The sequence below is a fragment of the Scyliorhinus torazame genome, chromosome 5 (genome assembly GCF_047496885.1).
Source record: "Scyliorhinus torazame isolate Kashiwa2021f chromosome 5, sScyTor2.1, whole genome shotgun sequence".
Taxonomy (NCBI): domain Eukaryota; kingdom Metazoa; phylum Chordata; class Chondrichthyes; order Carcharhiniformes; family Scyliorhinidae; genus Scyliorhinus; species Scyliorhinus torazame.
In genome coordinates, this window is record NC_092711.1 from 100,390,779 (window position 1) to 100,413,085 (window position 22,307).

Sequence of the window (22,307 nt, forward strand, 5' to 3'; positions counted from 1 at the left end):
TCTAAAAATGCTTCACTCCAACTAAAGGATTAGTTCAACAAGAAGACAACAGACCTGCAGCGATATAAAGATTGCAGTCTACATTCCATTTTCATAATTACAGCTTCAACTTGATCTGTACCTAATTTCTGTTATGTGTCAGTGAGTGTGAAAGAGACGAGGAGCTGAGATGTTCAAACATCCAGGGAAATAGTGTGATAATAAATAAACTTTATTCCTTTAAAAATCACCAGTCAGCCTGCTGCTGAAATGTATTTTAAATAAAGAAATATCACACTGAGGGTAAGAAAATATCACATAAACATCCTGATAATGAACTGGAAAGGACCACTAAATGTAATCAAACGCTGTGTAACCCCCTTCAGGTAGCTAGACAGAGGCTGCAGCCTCTCACACTGAATGTCTACGTGATCTACAGGCACCTCCAGGCCACAAACATCAGCTTCAGCCTGGGAGTGGGTGAAACATTTAAAAAACCGGTTGCCTTTAACAGATCACCGGGCACTAGGACCCGGCTGGGAACAGAAACTTTCAGGCCCCGCCCACTCGCTGTTGCATCACCAATACACCAGCGCATGCGCTCTGCTTCCCCAAGATGGCGGCTGTGAACCAGGGCCTGGTCCCGGGAGAGAGCTGACCGGCGGTGATGTGACCTGAGGATCACCGCACCTCAGGCAAGGGGCCAGGTTGGGAAGGCGGTGCCTTCAGGAATAACTGGGAAGGTGATGTTTGGTCAGTTGCTGCAGTCTGTGTGGTGAAGGTGCTGTCACAGTGGTGTGAGGTGAGGAAGTACAGGATTATCACCCAGCAATGATCAATTAAGGGGAATGTAAATCCAGCTCGGGCTGCTTTCAGATTGGAAAGGGAGCTAAGGTGTGTCCTCAGAGCTGGTGAATGTTGGGGCTTTGGCACGTTCTCTATAAATTCATTCCCTCCCTCCCTCTACCACCTCTATCTTTAAAGTCGTAGAATTTTACAGCACGGAAAGAGGCCTTTCGGCCCATTCACAATAATCTTTATTATTGTCACAAGAAGGCTTACATTAACACTGCAATGAAGTTACTATCAAAATCCCTGAGTTGCCACATTCCGACACCAGTTCGGATGCACTGAGGAATAATTCAGAATGTCCAATTCACCTAAGAAGCTCGTCTTTCGGTACTTGTGGGAGGAAACCCACGCAGACACGGGCAGAATGTGCAGACTCCGCACAGACAATGACCCAAGCCAGGAATCAAACCCAGGTCCCTGGCGCTGTGAAGCAGCAGTGCTAACCACTATATTACTGTGCCGCCCATAAGATTATTAGATTAGTAGGTCTGCATGAATTGTGTCCCAGGATGCTGTGGTAGGCAAGGGAGGAGATTTCAGTGGCTCTGACTCAAACTTTTAATTTCTGGCCACGAGGGGAGTTGCCAGGTGACTTGAGAACAGCTAATGTGGTCCTATTATTTAAGAAAGGTTGTAGAGATAAGCCAGGGAACTGCAGTCCAGTGAGTCTTACATCAGTGGTAGGGAAACTATTGGAGAAAGTTCTGATGGACTCTATTTCCACTTGGAGAGGTTTGATCAGGAATAGTCAGCATGACTTTGTCAGAGGGAGGTCATGCCTAACAAATTTGATTGAATTTTTTGAGCATGTGACCAGGTGTGTAGATGGAGTTGTGCAGTTGATGTAGTTTACATGGATTTCAATAAAGCTTTTGACAAGATCCCACATGGAAGACTTGCGGATAACTCAAAGATTGGTCAGATGGTTAACAGTGAGGTTGAGTGTCTTGGGTTACAGAAAGATATAGACGGAATGGTCAAATGGGCAGAAAAAGTGAACTGACACACTTTGGAAGGGGTAATGTGACCAGGAAGTATTCAATGAACAGCATGACACTGGGAAGTTCTGAGCAACAAAGGGACCTTGGCGTGTTTGTCCAGAGATCTCTGAACATGGAAGGGCAGGTTAATAGGGTGGTGAAAAAGACACATGGGACATTACTGTTCGCATTTCTGGTTGCCACATTATAAGAACTAGAAGCAGGAGTAGGTCATCTGGCCCCTCGAACCTGCTCCACCATTCAATGAGATCATGGCTGATCTTTTGTGGACTCAGCTCCACTTTCCGGCCCGAACACCATAACCCATAATCCCTTTATTCTTCAAAAAACTATCTATCTTTATTTTAAAAACATTTAATGATGGAACCTCTACTGCTTCACTGGGCAAGGAATTCCATAGATTCACAGACCCTAGCCCATTCACAACCCTTTGGGTGAAGAAGTTCCTCCTAAACTCAGTCCTAAATCTACTTCCCCTTATTTTGAGGCTATGCCCCCTAGTTCTGCTTTCACCGCCAGTGTAAACAACCTGCCCACATCTATCCTATCTATTCCCTTCATAATCTTATATGTTTCTATAAGATCCCCCCTCATCCTTCTAAATTCCGAGTACAGTCCCAGTCTACTCAACCTCTCCTCATAATCCAACCCCTTCAGCTCTGGGATTAACCTAGTGAATTTCCTCTGCACACCCTCCAGTGCCAGTACGTCCTTTCTCAAGTAAGGAGACCAAAACTGAACACAATACTCCAGGTGTGGCCTCACTAACACCTTATACAATTGCAGCATAACCTCCCTAGTCTTAAACTCCATCCCTCTAGCAATGAAGGACAAAATTCCATTTGCCTTCTTAATCACCTGTTGCACCTGTAAACCAACTTTTTGCGACTCATGCACTAGCACACCCAGGTCTCGCTGCACAGCAGCATGTTTTAATATTTTATCATTTAAATAATAATCCCTTTTGCTGTTGTTCCTACCAAAATGGATAACCTCACATTTGTCAACATTGTATTCCATCTGCCAGACCCCAACCCATTCACTTAGCCTATCCAAATCCCTATACAGATTTCCAGTATCCTCTGCACTTTTTGCTTTACCACTTCTCTTAGTGTCGTCTGCAAACTTGGACACATTGCCCTTGGTCCCCAACTCCAAATCATCTATGTAAATTGTGAACAGTTGTGGGCCCAACACTGATCCCTGAAGGACACCACTAGCTACTATTTGCCACCCGAGAAACACCCATTAATCCCCACTCTTTGCTTTCTATTAATTAACCAATCCTCTATCCATGCTACTACTTTCCCTATAATGCCATGCATCTTTATCTTATGCAGCAAACTTTTGTGTGGCACCTTGTCAAAGGCTTTCTGGAAATCCAGATGTACCACATCCATTGGCTCCCCGTTATCTACCGCACTGGTAATGTACTCAAAAAAACTCCGCTAAATTAGTTAGGCACGACCTGCCCTTTATGAACCCATGCTGCGTCTGCCCAATGGGACAATTATAAGAAGGATATGATTGGAGAGGGTGCAGAGGAGATTCACCAGGATGTTGCCCGGATGGAACATTTATGAAGAGAGGTTGGATAGAACAAACAAAGAACAAAGAAAGTTACAGCACAGGAACAGGCCCTTCGGCCTTCTCAAACCTGCACTGATCATGCTGCCCGTCTAATCTAAAACCTTCTACTCTTCTGGGGTCCCCCATCCTATTCATCTATTTGTCAAGGCGTCCCTTAAATGCCACTGTTATACCTGCTTCCACCACCACCTCTGGCAGTGAGTTCCAGGCACGCACTACCCTCTGTGTAAAAGAATTTCCCTCCTACATCTCTAAACTTTGCCCCTCTCACCTTAAACCTGTGTGCCCCAGTAATTGACTCTTCCACCCTGGAAAAATGTTTCTGACCATCCTCTCTGTTCATGCCCCTCATAATTTTGTCGACATCTGTCAGGTCACCCCTCAACCTCCGTCGTTCCAGTGAGATCAAACTAAGTTTCTCCAACCTCTCCTCATAGCTAATGCCCTCCATACCAGGCAACATCCTGGTAAATCTTTTCTGTTTCCTCTCCAAAGTCTCCACATCTTTCTGGTAGTGTGGCGACCAGAATTGAACACTATATTCCAAGTGTGGCCTAACTAAGGTTCTGTAAAGCTGCAACATGACTTTTCAATTTTTAAACTCAATGCCCCGGCCGATGAAGGCAAGCATGCCGTATGCCTTCTTGACTACCTTCTCCACTTGCGATGCCATCCTCTTAATGGTTCTGCCATTTGCTGTATCTTTCCCTACTGTATTAGACCTTCCAGAATGCGTTACCTCACATTTGGCTGGATTAAACTCCATCTGCCATCTCTCTGCCCAAGTCTCCGACCGATTTCTATCTTGCAGCATCCTCTGACGGTCCACATCACTATCCGCAATTCCACTAACCTTTGTGTTGCCTGCAAACTTAGCAATCAAACCAGTTACATTTTCCTCCAAATCACTCATATATCCTCCAAACAGCACAGGTCACAGCAGTGATCCCCACGAAACACCACTAGTCACAGCCTTCCACTGCTACCCTCAGTCTTCTATGACCGAGCCAATCCTGTATCTATCTTACCAGTTCAGCTCTGATCCTGTGTGACTTCACCTTCTGTACCAGTCTGCCAAGGGGCTTACTACCTTCATCAATCATCTTCGTCACTCCCTCAAAAAACTCTATCAAGTTAATGAGACACTACCTCCTCTTCACAAAACCGTGCTGCCTATCACTAATACGTCCACTTGCTTCGAAATGGCAGCAAATCCTGTCTCGAAGAATCCTCTCCAATAATTTCCCTACCACTAATGTAAAGTTCACCGGCTTGTAATTTTCTGGATTATCCTGCATTTTTCTTTTAATTTTCTGGGTTATCCTTAGGCTTGGATTGTTTTCATTGGAGCCGAGAAGGGGGCCGTTGCATGTGTGTGTGTGGGGGGGTTGTGGTGGGGGAGGTTGGGGGGTTGTGGTGGGGGGGGGGGGGGGTTGGGGTTGTGGGGGGGGCTGCTGATTGAGGTGTACAGAATTATTAGGGGCTTGGACAGGGTGGATAGGGAGCAGCTGTTCCCCTCAGTTAAGATCAGTCACGAGGGACACAAGTTCAAGATGAGGGGAGAAGGTTTAGGGGGGTTTTGAGGAAAAGCCTTGTTACCCAGAGGGTGGTTTGGAACCCACTGCCTGGGAGGGTGGTAGAAGCGGGTTGCCTCACATCCTTTAAACACTTGGCACGTCATAACATTCAAGGCTATGGGCCAAGTCCCGGCAAATGGGAATAGATAGGTAGGTCAGGTCCTTTTCACGTGTCGGTGGCCATTCAGACTCAATGGGCCGAAGGGCCTCTTCACTGTTGCTGATGATACAAAGTTCGGTGGCATCGCAGACAGACTAGATAATGGCATAAAATTGTAAGAAGATATTGACAGACTCGGTGAATAGGCAAATTTGTGGCAAATTGAATTCAAAGTAAACAAGCGTGAGGTTATACATTTTGGACCAAAAAAGAATAGAAAAGAGTACTTTCTAAATGGAAAGAGGTTCGTTCCAGTGGATGTCCAAGCTGCAAACCATTCCTCCAGATCCTTGCCCTTCATGGATTTAATGAAGGCCAAGGCAATAGTTGGATTATTGAAAGACTTGACCGAGTTGTTGGATACCATTTTTCGGGAGCAGGATAAAGCCTGACGTAATTCACTCCCCACAGCCTTGAGCTGCCTTTGAACTTCATCGAAGTCTCGAAGCTTCGGTGTTGCTGCCGAAAAGTCCTGAATCCTCACTCCCTCCTGGGGCCAGGTGCCACCTCACCGTACCCGTCTCCAGGACCTTCTTTCAAGTTGTGGAAGCGAATGATTACAGGCCTGCGATGAAAACTATCCCTCAGCCTCAGAGATGCACCCTTTCTAATTTGAAATGCCCAGGCTTCAAATCCAGTTGCGAAAACGTGGCAGTTGGTCCTTAAAGAACCTCACGGGAGCCTTACCCTCCACACTGAATGGACAGAAAATAACAATTTATGGGCGGCATGGTAGCATAGTGGTTAGCACAGTTGCTTCACAGCTCCAGGGTCCCAGGTTCGATTCCCGGCTTGGGTCACTATCTGTGCAGAGTCTGCACGTTCTCTCCTGTCTGCGTGGGTTTACTCCGGGCTCTCCAGTTTCCTCCCACAGTCCAAAGATGTGCAGGTTAGGTGGATTAGCCACGATAAATTGTCCTTCGTGTCCAAATAAAAGGTTAGGTGGGGTAACTGGGTTACGGGGATGGGGTGGAGGTATGGGCTTGGCTGGGGTGCTGTTTCCAAGGCACAGACCCGATGGGCCGAGTGGCCTCTTTCTGCACTGTAAATTCTATGATGACCATCTGACAGACCAATGACTCGGATGTTCTTTCTGTGACCCTCAGTTCTCCAAATCCTCCAGGACCTCCGCCAGCCACTCGGCTGGTTTTCAAAGGATTGAATTCTTAGGCGGGATTCTCCACCCCCACGGCGAAGTGGCCGCGCCGTTGTGAACACCGTCGAGGTTCACAACGGCGCGGAATGGCCCCGGTCCCGACCGATTCAGGCCCTGACAATGGCCAGTATCGGGGCCGCGTCGTCTACCCGCGTCAGGCCTTGTCGCCCGCATAAAAACGGCGCCGCATAGATGACGCGGCCGGCGCCGCATAACGGACGTCATCCGCGCATGCGCGGGTTGGTCAGCGCCAACCCGTGCATGCGTGGTTGCCGTCCTCTCTAAGTCCGCCCCTCAAGAAGATGGCGGACGGATCTTGCGGGGCCGCAGAAGGAAGGAGGTCCTCCTTCAGAGAGGACGGCCCGAAGATCGGTGGGCACCGATTGCGGGCCACCCCACATCTGAGGTACGCCCCGGTACAGGATCCCACCTCGCCCCCCCGCAGGCCGACCCCCCCAGCGTTCACACACCGCCCACGACTGCAGCGACCAGGTGTGGACGGCGCCGGGGGGAACCCGCCGTTTTGGCCTGGCCGCCCGGCCCATCCGGGCCTCAGAATAGCGGGGGTGCCGGAGAATCGCCATTTTGGGTGTCTCCGGCGATTCTCCGGCCTGCGGCCCGCGAAACTCGACCGGGCCATTCCTGCTGCTTGGGAGGAATTCTGGCGGCCCAGGCGATTCTCCCAAACGGCGTGGGAGTGGAGAATCGCGCCCCTTGTCTCCGTCGAGGAGGCATCTTGCTGAATGTTCAGTATTCTCTCCTCCGGATCATCGAGCCTCTCATGGCGTTTTGTAGCTGGTCCTCATGAGGACACAGATATTGAGTCAGCACACTCCGTCTCTGGTCAATAACACGGATAATGTCGGCAGTCATCATTTTCACCGCCTCCCAGAGAGCGGGGTCGAGAGACCTCCTGAGGGTCAGGCCGCCATGTTGAAAAGGCGGCTCCTTTTCCGCTGAATCCACCTGCGCTGTTTTATCGGCGCATTTCTTGACTCTTTTTGGCATAATCCTACCAAACTGAACCCTGGCGTCTTCCAGGGACTTGATCACAATATTAATTCAAGGATTAGGTAGGTGGGTGCCGGGCAATCAGGTAAGTGACAGATTATAGGTGAGTGGTGCCAGAACCTGCGGAATAACAGCTACTCCCGCACCCATATCACAAACCCGACATCCCCCCCCACAGACAGACTTTTGATTGATGAGGGTTATGTGGAACTGGCAGGTAAATGGAGAGAACGCTGAGATGAGGAGGGATTTCTTTACTCGAGGATGTGGTGAAGCTTTGGAATTCTGTACCACAGAGGATTTACAGTGCAGAAGGAGGCCATTTGGCCCATTGACTCTGCACCGCCCTTGGAAAGAGCACCCTACTTAAGCCCACACCTCCACCTATCCCCGTAACCCAATAACCCCATCTAACCTTTTTCACACTAAGGGCAATTTAGCATGGCCAATCCACCTAACCTGCACATCTTTGGACCATGGGAGCAAACCGGAGCACCCGGAGGAAACCCACACAGACACAGAGAGAACGTGCAGACTCTGCACAGACAGTGACCCAAGCCGGGAATCAAACCTGCAACCCTGGAGCTGTGAAGCTACAGTGCTAACCACTGTGATATGGGGGATAGTGTGGGAAAACAGTGCTGAACTTGGTCAGCCAATGATCCCATTGAATGGTTCAGGCTCGATGGTCCGAATGGCCGATTGCAGCTCATATTTGTTGTGATCTCCTGGATAGGAAGCTGTGAGCTGAGCTTGGATCTGTGTAGGAATCTGTAATTGACGGGATCTTAACCTGTCGAACTACGCCAAGTTTGGGGGAAGTTTAGTTGATGAATCAAAGTCCTGGCGCAATACGACAAGTTGTAAGATTTGTAATATTTTTGGACTATGCCAAGTTGTTCGATTCCTTGTATTATTCGACTGTGTAAAGTTGAAGGAATTTATATTATCTCTGCTATTCGGTTCCCAGTAGCACTTTGCGAATACTGGGACTCAGCAGAAACTTCAGTCAAACTTCTCAGGTGCCAAAAAGAATTGTTTTATTTGTAGTCGCTTGTTTACAATTTGAAAGTCATTTAAAAGGCAATTCGAAGCTTTCAGAGAATTACAGGCATTATCTCTTTTGCTTAGGCAGATAGCTCGAAAGTAACTTTTAAACGGTCAAAGTCTGGCAATGAAACATGAAAAGAGAGAGAGAGCTAATCTTCAGCTAAACTCAAACTCAAAAGTAGACTAACAGACTGACAGAACCCCCCAAAAGACATCTCACATTAACAGACAGAAAGACTATTAAGGACAAAACTGACTAAACTAACAGAAAGACAACACAACACAAAGACACTACAGAAAGACACACTGACAGAATCAAAGACAGAAATTAAGGACAGACAACACCCAAAAGACAACATCCAAAAATGGCGGGGGGAAACTTTTCAGTTATACACTTTCATATCTGTCTTAAGTCATCTAATCACACCCCAATATAATCCTAATTGGTTTGGGTTAGACTCAAACACATTTGATTTGATGGCAAGCCATCCATCTTCAATGTGCAACATCAGCTTTTTAATTGTTTCATGTCTACATGTTATGGAATGTGATATTCTGCTAATCTTTACCAGTAATAGACTGGTTGTAAACTGGCTTGGCTAATGTAACAATTGAGACTTCATATCGAGAAAGATTGAGTGAAATATATATGATTCAATGCTCTAACAAACTGCATTGGACTCCTGCCACCTCGTTGCCATGGAACTCAATCCTTGTCCTTGACAATTAGCACAAGCAGTGTCAAATTGTCTTGCAACTGTGCTGTTATAATCTATAATGGAATTTTATGCATTTGCCAGAACAACGGACTTCAGTAAAAGTGAATTATGCTGTATAAATGGGTATTTAAAACTGGGGCCTAATATTTATGCTTAAACAGCTATCTTTTACCTATACTAGTTGTATTCGAAATACCTGGCTTCTACAATCTGTCAATCAGCCTGAATTAGCACAATCAGGAGAATTAGGAGGGTCATTGGATACAGCAGAGTGAGGATGGAGGGAGAGTGTATAGGAGGGAGATTTACAGCTTTCGGGGAATAAGAGAGGAAAAAATGTTCCATAGAAATGAGAATTGTTGTTCTACGTTTCTGTCCTGTACTGTCAGTGATGAATTTTGTAAATTGTTTTTACAGGATATTCCATGAGGAGGAATTACAGACAGAAATCTCAAACATTACGTCTCGATCTGACAGTCACTCGATTCCCTGGAACCTGAATATCATCGGCCTTTGAATCTAGAAGGAGAAATGTTTGCCCGAACTGTCAGCTAAAGATTTCAAACATCAGTGTGACTGGAAAAGCACCGAGACCCACACAACACACATCCAAGTGAGAGAGTTCCAGTGAACTGACTGTGGAAACATCAGTGTGACTGGAAAAGCACCGAGACCCACACAACACACCCGAGAGAGAGAGTTCATAGACTCCCAGAATTTTCAGTGCAGAAGGAGACCGTTTGGCCCATCAAGTCTGCACCATCCCTTGGAAAGATCACCCTGCCTAAGCCCACACCTCCATCCTATCACCGTAACCGAATAACCCCATCCAACCTTTTTCAACACTAAGGGCAATTTATCATGGCCAATCCACCTAACCCGCACATCTTTGGACTGTGGGAGGAAACGGAGCACCCGGAGCAAACCCACGCAGACACGGGGAGAACGTGCAGACAGTTCCAGTGAACTGTCTGAGGAAACCAGTTACACAGCCTGAATAAACATAACATTCACAGCAGGGAGAGGCCATACACGTGTTGTGTCTGTGGAAGAGGCTTCAATTGATCATCCAACCTGGAGAGACACGAGGTAACCCAAATCATGGGGAATCCGTGGATATGTGGGGACTGTGGGAAGGGATTCCAAGCCCCATCTCAGCTGGAGATTCATCGACGCAGTCACACTGGGGAGAGGCCATTCTCCTGCTCTCAGTGTGGGAAGGGATTCATTGATTCATCCACCCTGCGGAAACATCAGCGAGTTCACACTGGGGAGAGGCCGTTCACCTGCTCTCAGTGTGGGAAGGGATTCAGTCAATTATCTAACCTTCAGGCACACCAGCGAGTTCACACTGGGGAGAGGCCATTCACCTGCTCTCAGTGTGGGCAAAGATTCACTCACTTATCCCACCTGCGCACTCACCAGCGAGTTCACACTGGAGAGAGGCCATTCATCTGCTCTCAGTGTGGGAAAGGATTTACTGAGTTATCCGCCCTGCGGAGACACCAGCGAATTCACACTGGGGAGAGGCCATTCACCTGCTCCCAGTGTGGGAAGGGATTCATTGATTCATCCACCCTGCGGATCCATCAGCGAATTCACACTGGGGAGAGGCCATTCACTTGTCCTCAGTGTGGGAAGGGATTCCGTGATTCATCCACCCTGCAGAAACATCAGCAATTTCACACTGGGGAGAGGCCATTCACCTGCTCTCAGTGTGGGAAGGGATTCACTCAGTCATCCGGCTTGCAGTCACACCAGCGAATTCACACTGGGGAGAGGCCATTCACCTGCTCTCAGTGTGGGAAGGGATTCACTCAGTTATCCACCCTGCAGAAACACCAGAGAGTTCACACTGGGGAGAGACCGTTCACCTGCTCTCAGTGTGGGAAGGGATTTACTCAGTTATCCAACCTGCATTCACACCAGCGAGTTCACACTGGAGAGAAGCCATTCACCTGCCCTCAGTGTGGGAAGGGACTCACTCGGTTATCTCACTTGCGGACACACCAGCGAGTTCACGCTGGGGAGAGGTCCTTCACTTCTCAATGTGCGATGGGATTGCATACTTCATCGCACCTGCTGTGATGCCAACAATTTCACAATTGAGTACAGTGGTTGGATTCTGCTGTTACTGTTTCTGCTCTACATCCAGGACTACGTTTTGTTCATTCTGACAGGTAGTCAATGGGGATGGTTGGAGGGTTTCTTTCTGCTGGACTGACCAGTCTCATCATTTTGCCTCCAGTGGGCTGATGCCCTTTGAGCTTTGTAGGTAATACCTGGCTTCAAATTGCACAAGAATCACAGAGTGAAAGGATGTTGGGAAGTGTGAAGATATTTAGTTGCTATTTCTGTTTGGAACCCCCAAAGCATGCCACGTTGCCATGGAGATGGGCCCTGGTGGTTACATGATTCTTTTATTAATTTATCTGGGCGTTCCTCACAGAAGAAAACTATCAGGGTGTGAGAGGTATGTTGTCAGAGGTGGTCTGGGAAACTGATTGGTACAGGGAATACCTAATATTTAAGGAATTATTACATATTTATCAGGGGTCAGTTTGCTCAGTTGGTTGGACGACTCTTTGTGATGCAGAGCAAGGCCAACAGTGAGGATTCAACTCCCGTACAGGCTGAGTTTATTCATGAAGGCCCCGCCTTCTCAACCAGGCCCCTCGCCTGAGGTGTGCTGACCCTCAGGTTAAATCACCTCCAGTCAGCTCTCTCTCTGTCAAAGGGGAGAGCAGCCTATGATCCTCTGGGATTTTTGTGACTTTTAATTTGCATATATACAACAAATATAGATTCTTTTAAGGAACAAAAATCCAACCGGAAACGTGATGCAACCATAGCGAACAAGAAAAGTTAAAGATCCCATGAGCTCCATTAGAATTCAGCAAAGGGGGACCAAGAAACTGATGAGAGCAAACTGGCGAGAAACATAAAAACCGACTGGAAAAGCTTCTACAGGAATGTGAAAAGGAAAAGATTAGCAAAGACCAATGTGGGTCCATTCCAGGCAGAGACAGGAGAGTTTATAATGGGGAGTAAGGAAATGGCAGAGAAACTAAACAATGTGTGTCTGTCTTCACAGAGGAAGATACAGAAATTGTCCCCAACACACCAGAGAACCAAGGGACTGGCAGAGATTAGTATTGGTGAAAAAGTAGTACTGGAGAAATTAATGGGACTGAAAGTGAATAAATCCCCAAAAGCTGATGATCCACATCCCAGAGTGGTGAACGAGGTGGCTGTAGAGATCTCTATTCCTCATTCTAAATTCTCCTGACTATCTGGAATGGACAAACCTTTGTCTGAGCCAAACATTTCCTTATTACATAGCCACAGAAACTTTTACAGTCCATTTTTATGTATTTTGCTAGTTCACATTCTATTCTATTCTCCCTTTTTTACCTCAGTGTCTTGGTCGAAGAACTGAAGTAAATCCTCGGAAATGAATCATCACTTTGGACAGGTTCTGAGACAATTAAGTTTTGACTTCCAGGACAGAGTTACTTAAATCGTGGAGTGTGATTTTAGATTGTGCAAAAAGGCAAAGTTCTAGTTTATAGTTTACTGTGTAGGTTTCCGAGTTAAAGTAGCTTCTAGTTTGTTTGTTGCATTAAAAGTCAGGAAACTTGAAGACCCGTCATGTGATCCTTTAATTTGTGGACTGGGAATTTGATTTTTTCCAAGAAGTTGCTGACCTTTATGGGGGTCCTAATCCGCAAGTTTTGTCTTCCTGTTTGACCCTCGGGCACCTTTCTGTCTCTATTGCTCGTGTCAATGACAGCCAGGTGATGGAGCTGAGGGCTGAATTTAGCTGAGAATAACGGGGCTTGTTCCCCAGTTGGGAAACTGCCATGGGCGTCGCTAATAGCGACAGGAAGCTGCTGGGGGACTGACTGGGAACTGTACCTCCAACCAATCAGGGGTGAGGGTGACCGGGGCTGATGGTGATGTGACCCCCAGGGTTCAGTGCCCCTGTGTCCAAAGCGGGGAGTCATGGGAGCAGGGTACAGAGGAGCCGAAGGGAAACCATTTGGGACCTGAACATTGTGAACATCCTGTTACTCAGGTTGTCTTTGATCCTCAAGTAATTTTCTGTTAGTGTTTTTAACGATGTTCTGTTTCGTCAATAAACTTTTAACAGGAAAATATTTGAATTTGTTGGAATTTTCCTGATTAAATTTGTTCACTTTCGGGAAAGTGGGTGAGAGGGTTTAACAGGCTCTTTAACAGAAAGTGAGTCCCTCTAAAGTAATTGGCAAAGGAGCCAGAGGGGTAGAGGAAATTTGAATTTTCTTTGACAGTGTTTGAAAATGGAGTTCAGGAAGTCAATTGTGACTGACTAATTTATCAAGGTTCTCTGAGGAAGTGACAAGGGATGTCAATAAAGGGGAACCTGTAGATGTGCTTTATCTGGATTTCCAGAAGGTATTTCCCATTGTGCCACATCAAAGGTTATTGCACAAAATAAGAGCTCATGGTGTGGAGTCAACATATCAGCATGGATAGAGGATTGGTTAGCGAACAGGAAGCAGCCAGTAGGTATAAATGGGTCATTTCTGGGTTGGTAAGATGTGACAAGTGGAATGTCACCAGGATCAGTGCTGGGCTCTCACCCATTTACAATCTGTATGAATGTGTTGGATGATGGGATTGAATGTCTGGCGGCTAAATTTTCTGAAGCCTCAACAACAGGTAGGAAAGTAATTTGTGAAGTGGATTTAAGGAGTCTGCAAAGGATACAAATAGGTTAAGTGAGTGGGCAAAAACCAGACAGATGGAGCATAATTTGGGAAAATGTGAATTGTCCACTTTGTCAGGAAGTATTAAATAAAACAATATTATTTAAATGGAGAGAGATGCAGAACTCTGAGTTACAGAGGGATCGGGGGTGCCCGATCCCAAGTTAGTCTGCAGGTACAGCAAGTACAGGAAGGTCAATGGAATATTATTGTTTATTGCAAAGGAAATCTAATATAAATGTAGGGATGTTTTGCTGCAGTTGTATAGAGTCAGAGAGGTTTACAGCATGAAAACAGGCCCTTCGGCCCAACTTGGCCATGCCGCCCAGTTTTTACCACTGAGCTAGTCCCAATTGCCGCATTTGGCCCATATCCCTCTATACCCAGCTTTCCCATATAACTGTCTAAATGCTTTTTAAAAGACAACATTATACCCGTCTCTACTACTGCCACTGGCAACTCATTCCAGATACACGCCACCCTCTGTGTGAAACAATTGCCCCTTTGAGCCCTTTTGTATCTCCCCTCTTACCGTAAACGTACAGACTAAGATCACTTCTAAGCCTCCTGCACTCCAGGGAAAAAGTCCCAGCTTCTCCTTATAACTAAAACCATCAAGTCCCGGTAGCATCTGAATAAATATTTTCTGCACTATTTCTAGTTTAATAATATCCTCTCGAAAATAGGTTGACCAGAACTGTACACAGTACTCCAAGTGTGGCCTTACTAATATCTTATACAACTTCAGCAAGACGGCCCAACTCCTGTATTCAATGTTCCAGCAAAGATCAGTGGGAGACTAGAGGACTGGGAAATCTTTAGGGGGAACAGAAAGCTACTAAAAAAGCTATAAAGAAGAGTAAGATAGATTATGAGAGTAAACTTGCTCAGAATATAAAAACAGACAGTAAAAGTTTCTACAAATAGACAAAACAAAAAAGAGTGGCTAAGATAAATATTGGTCCTTTAGAGGATGAGAAGGGAGATTTAATAATGGGAGATGAGGAAATGGCTGAGGAACTGAACAGGTTTTTTGGGTCGGTCTTCACAGTGGAAGACACAAATAACATGCCAGTGACTGATGGAAATAAGGCTATGACAGGTGAGGACCTTGAGAGGATTGTTATCACCAAGGAGGTAATGATGGGCAAGCTAATGGGGCTAAAGGTAGACAAGTCTCCTGGACCTGATGGAATGCATCCCAGAGTGCTAAAAGAGATGGCTAGGGAAATTGCAAATGCACTAGTGATAATTTACCAAAATTCACTAGACTCTGGGGTGGTCCCGGCAGATTTGAAATGAGCAAATGTGACACCACTGTTTAAAAAAGGAGGTAGGCTGGAGATGGCGTCCTGTAAGGGAACGAGCCTAAAAACGCTGGTGATGGCGCCGCTACCGTTCTCCCCGAAAAGGTACACCACAAACCCAGTGGTGGTGGCGACCTTGAAGATCTAGGGGCAGTGGAGACGACATAGGGGAGTGACGGGTGCCTCGGTGTGGTCCCCGATAAGGAATAACCATAGGTTCGTCACGGGGAGGATAGATGGGGGATTTCAATGTTGGCAGCGAGCAGGAATTAGGAAGCTGAAGGACCTGTTTGTGGACGGGACGTTTGCGAGTTTGTGAGCATTGGAAGAAAAATATAACTTGCCACCAGGGAATGCTTTCCGATACATGCAAGTGAGGGCGTTTATGAGGCAACAGATAAGGGAATTTCCACGGCTCCCGACGCAAGGGGTCCAGGATAGAGCTTCGGGGGCATGGGTTGGAGAATGTAAAGTGTCTGAAATATACAGGGAGATGAGAGACGAGTGGGAGGCGATGGTAGAGGAGCTGAAGGGAAAATGGGAAGAGGAGCTGGGGGAAGAGATTGAGGAGGGGCTGTGGGCAGGTGCCCTAAGTAGGCTAAATTCCTCGTCCTCGTGTGCCAGGCTTAGCCTGATTCAATTTAAGGTTCTACACAGAGCGCATATGACGGGAGCAAGACTGAGCAGGTTTTTTGGGGTGGAGGACAGGTGTGGGAGGTGCTCGGGAAGCTCGGCGAACCACACTCACATGTTCTGGTCGTGTCCGGCACTGCATGAGTTCTGGGAAGGTGTGGCAAGAGTGAGCTCAAAGGTGGTGGGGGCCCGGGTCAAACCAAGCTGGGGGTTGGCTATATTTGGGGTTGCAGAAGAACCGGGAGTGCAGGAGGCGAGAGAGGCCGACGTCTTGGCCTTTGCGTCCCTAGTAGCCCGGCGAAGGATTCTACTTATGTGGAAAGAAGCGAAGCCCCTGGGCGTGGAGGCCTGGATAAACGACATGGCAGGGTTCATAAGACTGGAACGAATAAAATATGCGTTAAGAGGATCGGCTCGGGTTCACCAGGTGGTGGCAACCGTTCCTTGACTATCTCGCGGAACGATAATGGAAAAACAGAAAAGACAGCAGCAGCAACGTGGGGGGGTGGGGGGGGGGGGGGGGTAGTATTATTCTGTGTTTTTGTTTTTTCTTAGTTAATTGTTAATATTTGCTTTTTGTTTATTTTTTTTTCCATCTGTTGTTAGTTTAATATATTATTTAAATAACGTTTAATGTATATTCCTTTATTAAGTTGTAAAAACGGAAAATCTTTGTTTGATAAACTTCAATAAAATATATTTTTTTAAAAAGGAGGTAGGCAGAAAGCGGGTAATTATAGACCAGTGAGCTTAACTTCGGTAGTAGGGAAGATGCTGGAATCTATCATCAAGGAAGAAATAGCGAGGCACCCGGATGGAAATTGTCCCATTGGGCAGACGCAGCATGGGTTCATAAAGGGCAGGTCGTGCCTAACTAATTTAGTGGAATTTTTTGAGGACATTAACAGTGCAGTAGATAACGGGGAGCCAATGGATGTGGTATATCTGGATTTCCAGAAAGCCTTTGACAAGGTGCCACACAAAAGGTTACTGCATAAGATAAAGATGCATTGCATTAAGGGGAAAGTAGTAACATGGATAGAGGATTGGTTAATTAATAGAAACCAAAGAGTGGGGATTAATAGGTGTTTCTCTGGTTGGCAATCAGTAGCTAGTGGTGTCCGTCAGGGATCAGTGTTGGGCCCACAACTGTTCACAATTTACATAGATGATTTGGAGTTGGGGACCAAGGGCAATGTGTCCAAGTTTGCAGACGACACTAAGAGAAGTGGTAAAGCAAAAAGTGCAGAGGATACTGGAAGTCTGCAGAGGGATTTGGATAGGCTAAGTGAATGGGCTAGGGTCTGGCAGATGGAATACAATGTTGACAAATGTGAGATTATCCATTTTGGTAGGAATAACAGCAAAAGGAATTATTATTTAAATGATAAAATATTAAAACATGCTGCTGTGCAGCGAGACCTGGGTGTGCTCGTGCATGAGTCGCAAAAAGTTGGTTTACAGGTGCAACAGGTGATTAAGAAGGCAAATGGAATTTTGTCCTTCATTGCTAGAGGGATGGAGTTTAAGACTAGGGAGGTTATGCTGCAATTGTATAAGGTGTTAGTGAGGCCACACCTGGAGTATTGTGTTCAGTTTTGGTCTCCTTACTTGAGAAAGGACGTACTGGCACTGGAGGGTGTGCAGAGGAAATTCACTAGGTTAATCCCAGAGCTGAAGGGGTTGGATTATGAGGAGAGGTTGAGTCGACTGGGACTGTACTCGGAATTTAGAAGGATGAGGGGGGATCTTATAGAAACATATAAGATTATGAAGGGAATAGATAGGATAGATGTGGGCAGGTTGTTTACACTGGCGGGTGAAAGCAGAACTAGGGGGCATAGCCTCAAAATAAGGGGAAGTAGATTTAGGACTGAGTTTAGGAGGAACTTCTTCACCCAAAGGGTTGTGAATGGGCTAGGGTCTGTGAATCTATGGAATTCCTTGCCCAGTGAAGCAGTAGAGGTTCCATCATTAAATGTTTTTAAAATAAAGATAGATAGTTTTTTGAAGAATAAAGGGATTATGGGTTATGGTGTACGGGCCGGAAAGTGGAGCTGAGTCCACAAAAGATCAGCCATGATCTCATTGAATGGTGGAGCAGGCTCGAGGGGCCAGATGGCCTACTCCTGCTCCTAGTTCTTATGTTCTTATGTTCAATGAAACCAAATATGCCGAATGCCATCTTCACCACCCTGTCCACCCGTGACTCCACTTTCAAGGACCTATGAACCTGTACTTGGAGATCTCATTGTTGTATAACTCTCCCCAACTCCCGACCATTAACTGAGTAGGTCCTGCCCCGATTCGATCAACCAAAATGTATCACCTGACATTTATCTAAATTAAACTCCATCTGCCATTCATTGGCCCACTGGCACAAATGATCAAGATCCCGTTGCAATCCTAGATAACCTTCACTGTCCACTATGCTACAAATCTTGGTATCATCTGCAAACTTACTAACCATGCCTCCTACATTCTCATCCAAATCATTAATATAAACAACAAATGACAGTGGACCCAGCACCGATTACTGAGGCACACCGCTGGTCCCAGGCCTCCAGTTTGAAAAAAAACCCTCTACAACCACCCTGTGTCTTCTGTCGTCAAGCCAATTTTGTATCCAATTGGCAACCTCACCCTGGATTCCGTGAGATTTAACCTTGTGCAAAAAACTACCATGCTGTACCTTGTCAAAGGCCTTGCTAAAGTCCATGTAGACAACGTCAACTGCACTGCCCTGATCTACCATCAAAAAATTCAATCAAATTCGTGACACATGGGGCAGGATTCTCCGAGCCCCGGGCCGGAGAATCGCCGCAACTGCGCCATGCCACGCCGAGGAGCGGAGAATCGGTGCCATTTGCGCTGATGCGTTTGGCGCGCTGCTGGTCGCGGGCCGCTGTCCACATCTGGGCCGCCGATTCGGCGGCCCAGATAGGCTGAGCGGCAACGACAGAGTCCCGCCGGCGCTGTCCACACCTGCTCACAGCCGGCAGGAACTCTGGTCACTGGGTTGGGGGTTGCGGGGGTGGGGGGAGGCTCCGTTCACGGGGAGAGCCTCCGATGGGGTCTGGCCTGCAATCGGGGCCCACCGATCAGCGGGCTGGCCTCTCCCTCCCCGGGCCTACTTTGTTGCGCACCGGCCCCTGAACCCCTGCACCATGTTATGTAGTGGGCCGGCGCGTTCAGTAAGGCCACTGCGCATGTGCGGGTTGGCGTGGTGCCACTGCGCATGCGCGGGTTGGCGCGGTGCCCAGTTGGCGCCGGGAAGGGAGGCTGGAGCAGCATGAACCACTCCAGCGCCATGCTGGCCCCCTGTGGGGGCCAGAATCGGTAGTCTCTGCGGCCAGTTCACGCCATTGTGAAACACGACGGCTTTTCCGATGGCGTGAACACTCTGCCACCATCTGGGAGAATCCCGCCCATGATTTTCCACTCACAAAGCCATGCTGACTGTCCCTAATCAGTCCTTGCCTCTCTAAATGCCTGTAGATCCTGTCTCTCAGAATACCTTCTGACAACTTATCCACCACAGACGCAAGGCTCACAGGTCTGTAGTTCCCAGGCTTTTCCCTCTGGCCTTTCTTAAACAAAGACACAAGATTTGCTACCCTCCAATCTTCAAGCACCTCACCTGTGGCTGTCGATGATTCAAATATCTCTGCCAGGGGACCCACAATTTCCCCCCTCGCCTCCTACAATGTCCCAGAATACATTTTTTCAGGTCCCGGGGATTTATCTAACTGGATGTGCTTTAAGCTTTATCTAATCCCATTCCCCCCTCCCCACCCTCCCCCTCCACTTTGTGGGTAATCTGCAATCCCAAAACCAAATTTTAACAGTCCCAGCTCCCCATACCTTCCATTCTGTCTCTCCTAGCCTTGGCATCCAGGGATAATTTTGCGAACCTGCCTGTGTATCTGCCCTGGCAGTGTTTGATGATAGAGTGTAACTGGAGCTTTACTCTGTATCTAACCCCGTGTTGTCCCTGTCGTGGGAGTGTTTGATGGGGACAGTGCAGAGGAGGATATACGTTGTATCTAATCTTATGCGAGACCTATCGTGGGAGTGTTTGATGGGGACAGCATCGAGGGAGATTTACTCCGTATCTAACACCATTTTTTATTAGCCTTGGGAGTCTTTCATGGGGCAATGTAGAGGGAGCTGTGCTGTAACTGATTGGAGAATGGTTCAAGCTGGCACTTGGTACTCAGATTTTCCAGTACAGATACACTTCACTTTAAAAATAACATTTCATTCAGAGATCAGAGAAACCATCACCAGTTCCTCCACTGCACCGCCCCCCCCCCCCCCCGCCCGCCCCCCCCCCCCCCCGCCCCTCCCCAAAACCTGATCTATTATTCTAACTGCAGAATAACCAATGATTTGTACAGGTTTAGATGACCTCTGTCCTTTTGTGCTCCACACCCAGAATTATAAAACCTTGGATCACTTTTTCAACTTGTCCTCCCACATTTAAAAGTTTGTGTATCTGAACTCCTTTTAGGGTTTGGGAGATACTAACCTGGACCTGGAGAAACTCAAGCAGGCGCTTCACTGTTCCCGTAACAGCCTCCCTGAACAGGTGCCGGAATGTGGTGACTAGGGGCTTTTCACAGTAACTTCATTTGAAGCCTACTTGTGACAATAAGCGATTTTCATTTTTTTTCATTGCATTTTCACTGCAGACAGGTCGCCATGGAAACGCTGATCAGACATTCCTTCGCTGCAGACAGGTCGCCGTGGAAACGCTGATAAGAAATTCCTTCACTGCAGACAGATCGCCGTGGAAACGCTGATAAGACATGCCTTTCCACAGAATCGACTCATTGGAAACTCAAATCGGATCGGGGAGAATTAAATTCTAATGTGTGATGTTTATAGCTACAGTAATGGAATTATCAGAAATAATCGAATTAACAGGCAGGGTAGTTTCGGGAAAATGAGGAAATTACTGAAGAAACTTAACTGCTGGGAATCAAGAATGTGTCCTTGTAAATCACAGATTAGAGAAATTCCTGCTGTCTTTTCCTCACTTGCTGTATGAACTGTATTCCGTACTGGGCCCCAAACCTCAGGCAAGATATAATGCACTTGGTAACTGTCCAGTACAGATTGACCATGATGAAGTGAGGCTGGTGACCTGAGTGAATCCCTTCCCACACACGGAGAACATTAATGGTCACTGTTAATGTATCTACTTCCACAACCTCCCCTGGCAATGCGTTCCGGGCACTCACCACCCTCTGCAAAACAAAAAAGACCTGGCTCGCACATCTCTAAACTTTGCCCCATGGACCTTAAACCTATGCCCCCTGGTGACTGGCCCCTCCACACTGGGAAAGAGTGCCTGCCCATGCACTCTATCCATGCCCCTCACAATCTTGTCGACCTCTATCAGGTCACCCCTCAACATCTGTCTTTCGAATAAAAACAGTCCGAGTCTCTTCAGCCTCTGCACATAGCTAGCACCCTCCAGACTAGGCAATATCCTGATAAACCTCCTCTGCACCCTCTCCAAAGCCTCCACGTCCTTCTGGTACTGTGGCGACCAGAATTGTGGACAATATTCCAAGTGTCACCTGAACAAGGTTCGATACAACTGTAGTATGACTTGCCAGTTTTTATACTTGATGCCCCGTCCAATGAAGGCAAGCATTCCGTATGCTTTCTTGAGTACCTTGTCCATTTGTGCTGCGAACTTCCAACATCTGTGCACATGCACACACAGATCTCTCTGACTTTCTATATTCCCAGGAGTTTTGCCATTTACGGTATATTTCCCCTCATAATATAATATTCTCCTTAACCAGTAATGCTACTCCCCCACCCCTTTTACATTCCTCTCTATCTCTCCTGAAACATCTATATCCTCCAACGTTATGGGGCTGGTTTAGCACACTGGGCTAAATCGCTGGCTTTGAAAGCAGACCAAGGCAGGCCAGCAGCACGGTTCAATTCCCGTATTAGCCTCCCCAAACAGGCGCCGGAATGTGGTGACTAGGGGCTTTTCACAGTAACTTCATTGAAGTCTACTTGTGACAATAAGCGATTATTAGGGGCTGGTTCAGCACACTGGGCTAAATCGCTGGCTTTTAAAGCAGACCAAGGCAAGCCAGCAGCACGGTTCAATTCTCGTACCTGCCTCCCTGAACAGGCGGTGGAATGTGGCGACTAGGGGCGTTTCACAGTAACTTCATTAGAAGCCTACTTGTGACAATAAGCGATTTTCATTTTTCATTTCAGTTACCAATCCTGCCCTTCCTTTAAACATGTTTCTGTGATAGCCACAACATCGTAATTCCAAGTACTTAAGTGTTCTAAGTTCATCTGCCTTCCCGCTACACTTCTGGCGTTGAAACAAATACACTTCAAACCACTGTGTTTGAGCAGACAGGGTGATGTTGTTCTCTTATTTTTGTTCTCCAATTCCCCTTCAGTTATTACACCTTATACCCCAGCGCTCTGGTTCCCACCCCCCTGCCATACTAGTTTAAATCCTCCCGAGTGACTCT

General features: G+C 47.0%; 1 protein-coding gene across 5 annotated transcripts; it reads left to right on the forward strand.

The window, feature by feature from the left end:
• The first annotated feature begins 585 nt into the window (after nucleotides 1-585).
• On the forward strand, nucleotides 586-20,671 carry LOC140419184 (uncharacterized). 5 transcript variants are annotated; one of them, XR_011945591.1, is made up of 3 exons: nucleotides 586-781; nucleotides 9,513-10,184; nucleotides 20,481-20,671. XR_011945591.1 is itself a non-coding variant. In XM_072502953.1 (2 exons), exon 2 carries the CDS (start codon nucleotides 10,197-10,199, stop codon nucleotides 11,181-11,183), a length of 987 nt encoding a protein of 328 aa, XP_072359054.1. In that variant the 5' UTR covers nucleotides 586-781; nucleotides 9,513-10,196; the 3' UTR covers nucleotides 11,184-13,255. The 5 variants fall into 5 exon arrangements, 2 of the variants coding, with proteins under 2 accessions (XP_072359054.1, XP_072359055.1); XR_011945590.1 differs by having other exon boundaries at nucleotides 20,525-20,671; XR_011945592.1 differs by lacking the exons at nucleotides 9,513-10,184; nucleotides 20,481-20,671 and adding an exon at nucleotides 12,515-13,255.
• The last annotated feature ends 1,636 nt before the right edge of the window (nucleotides 20,672-22,307 follow it).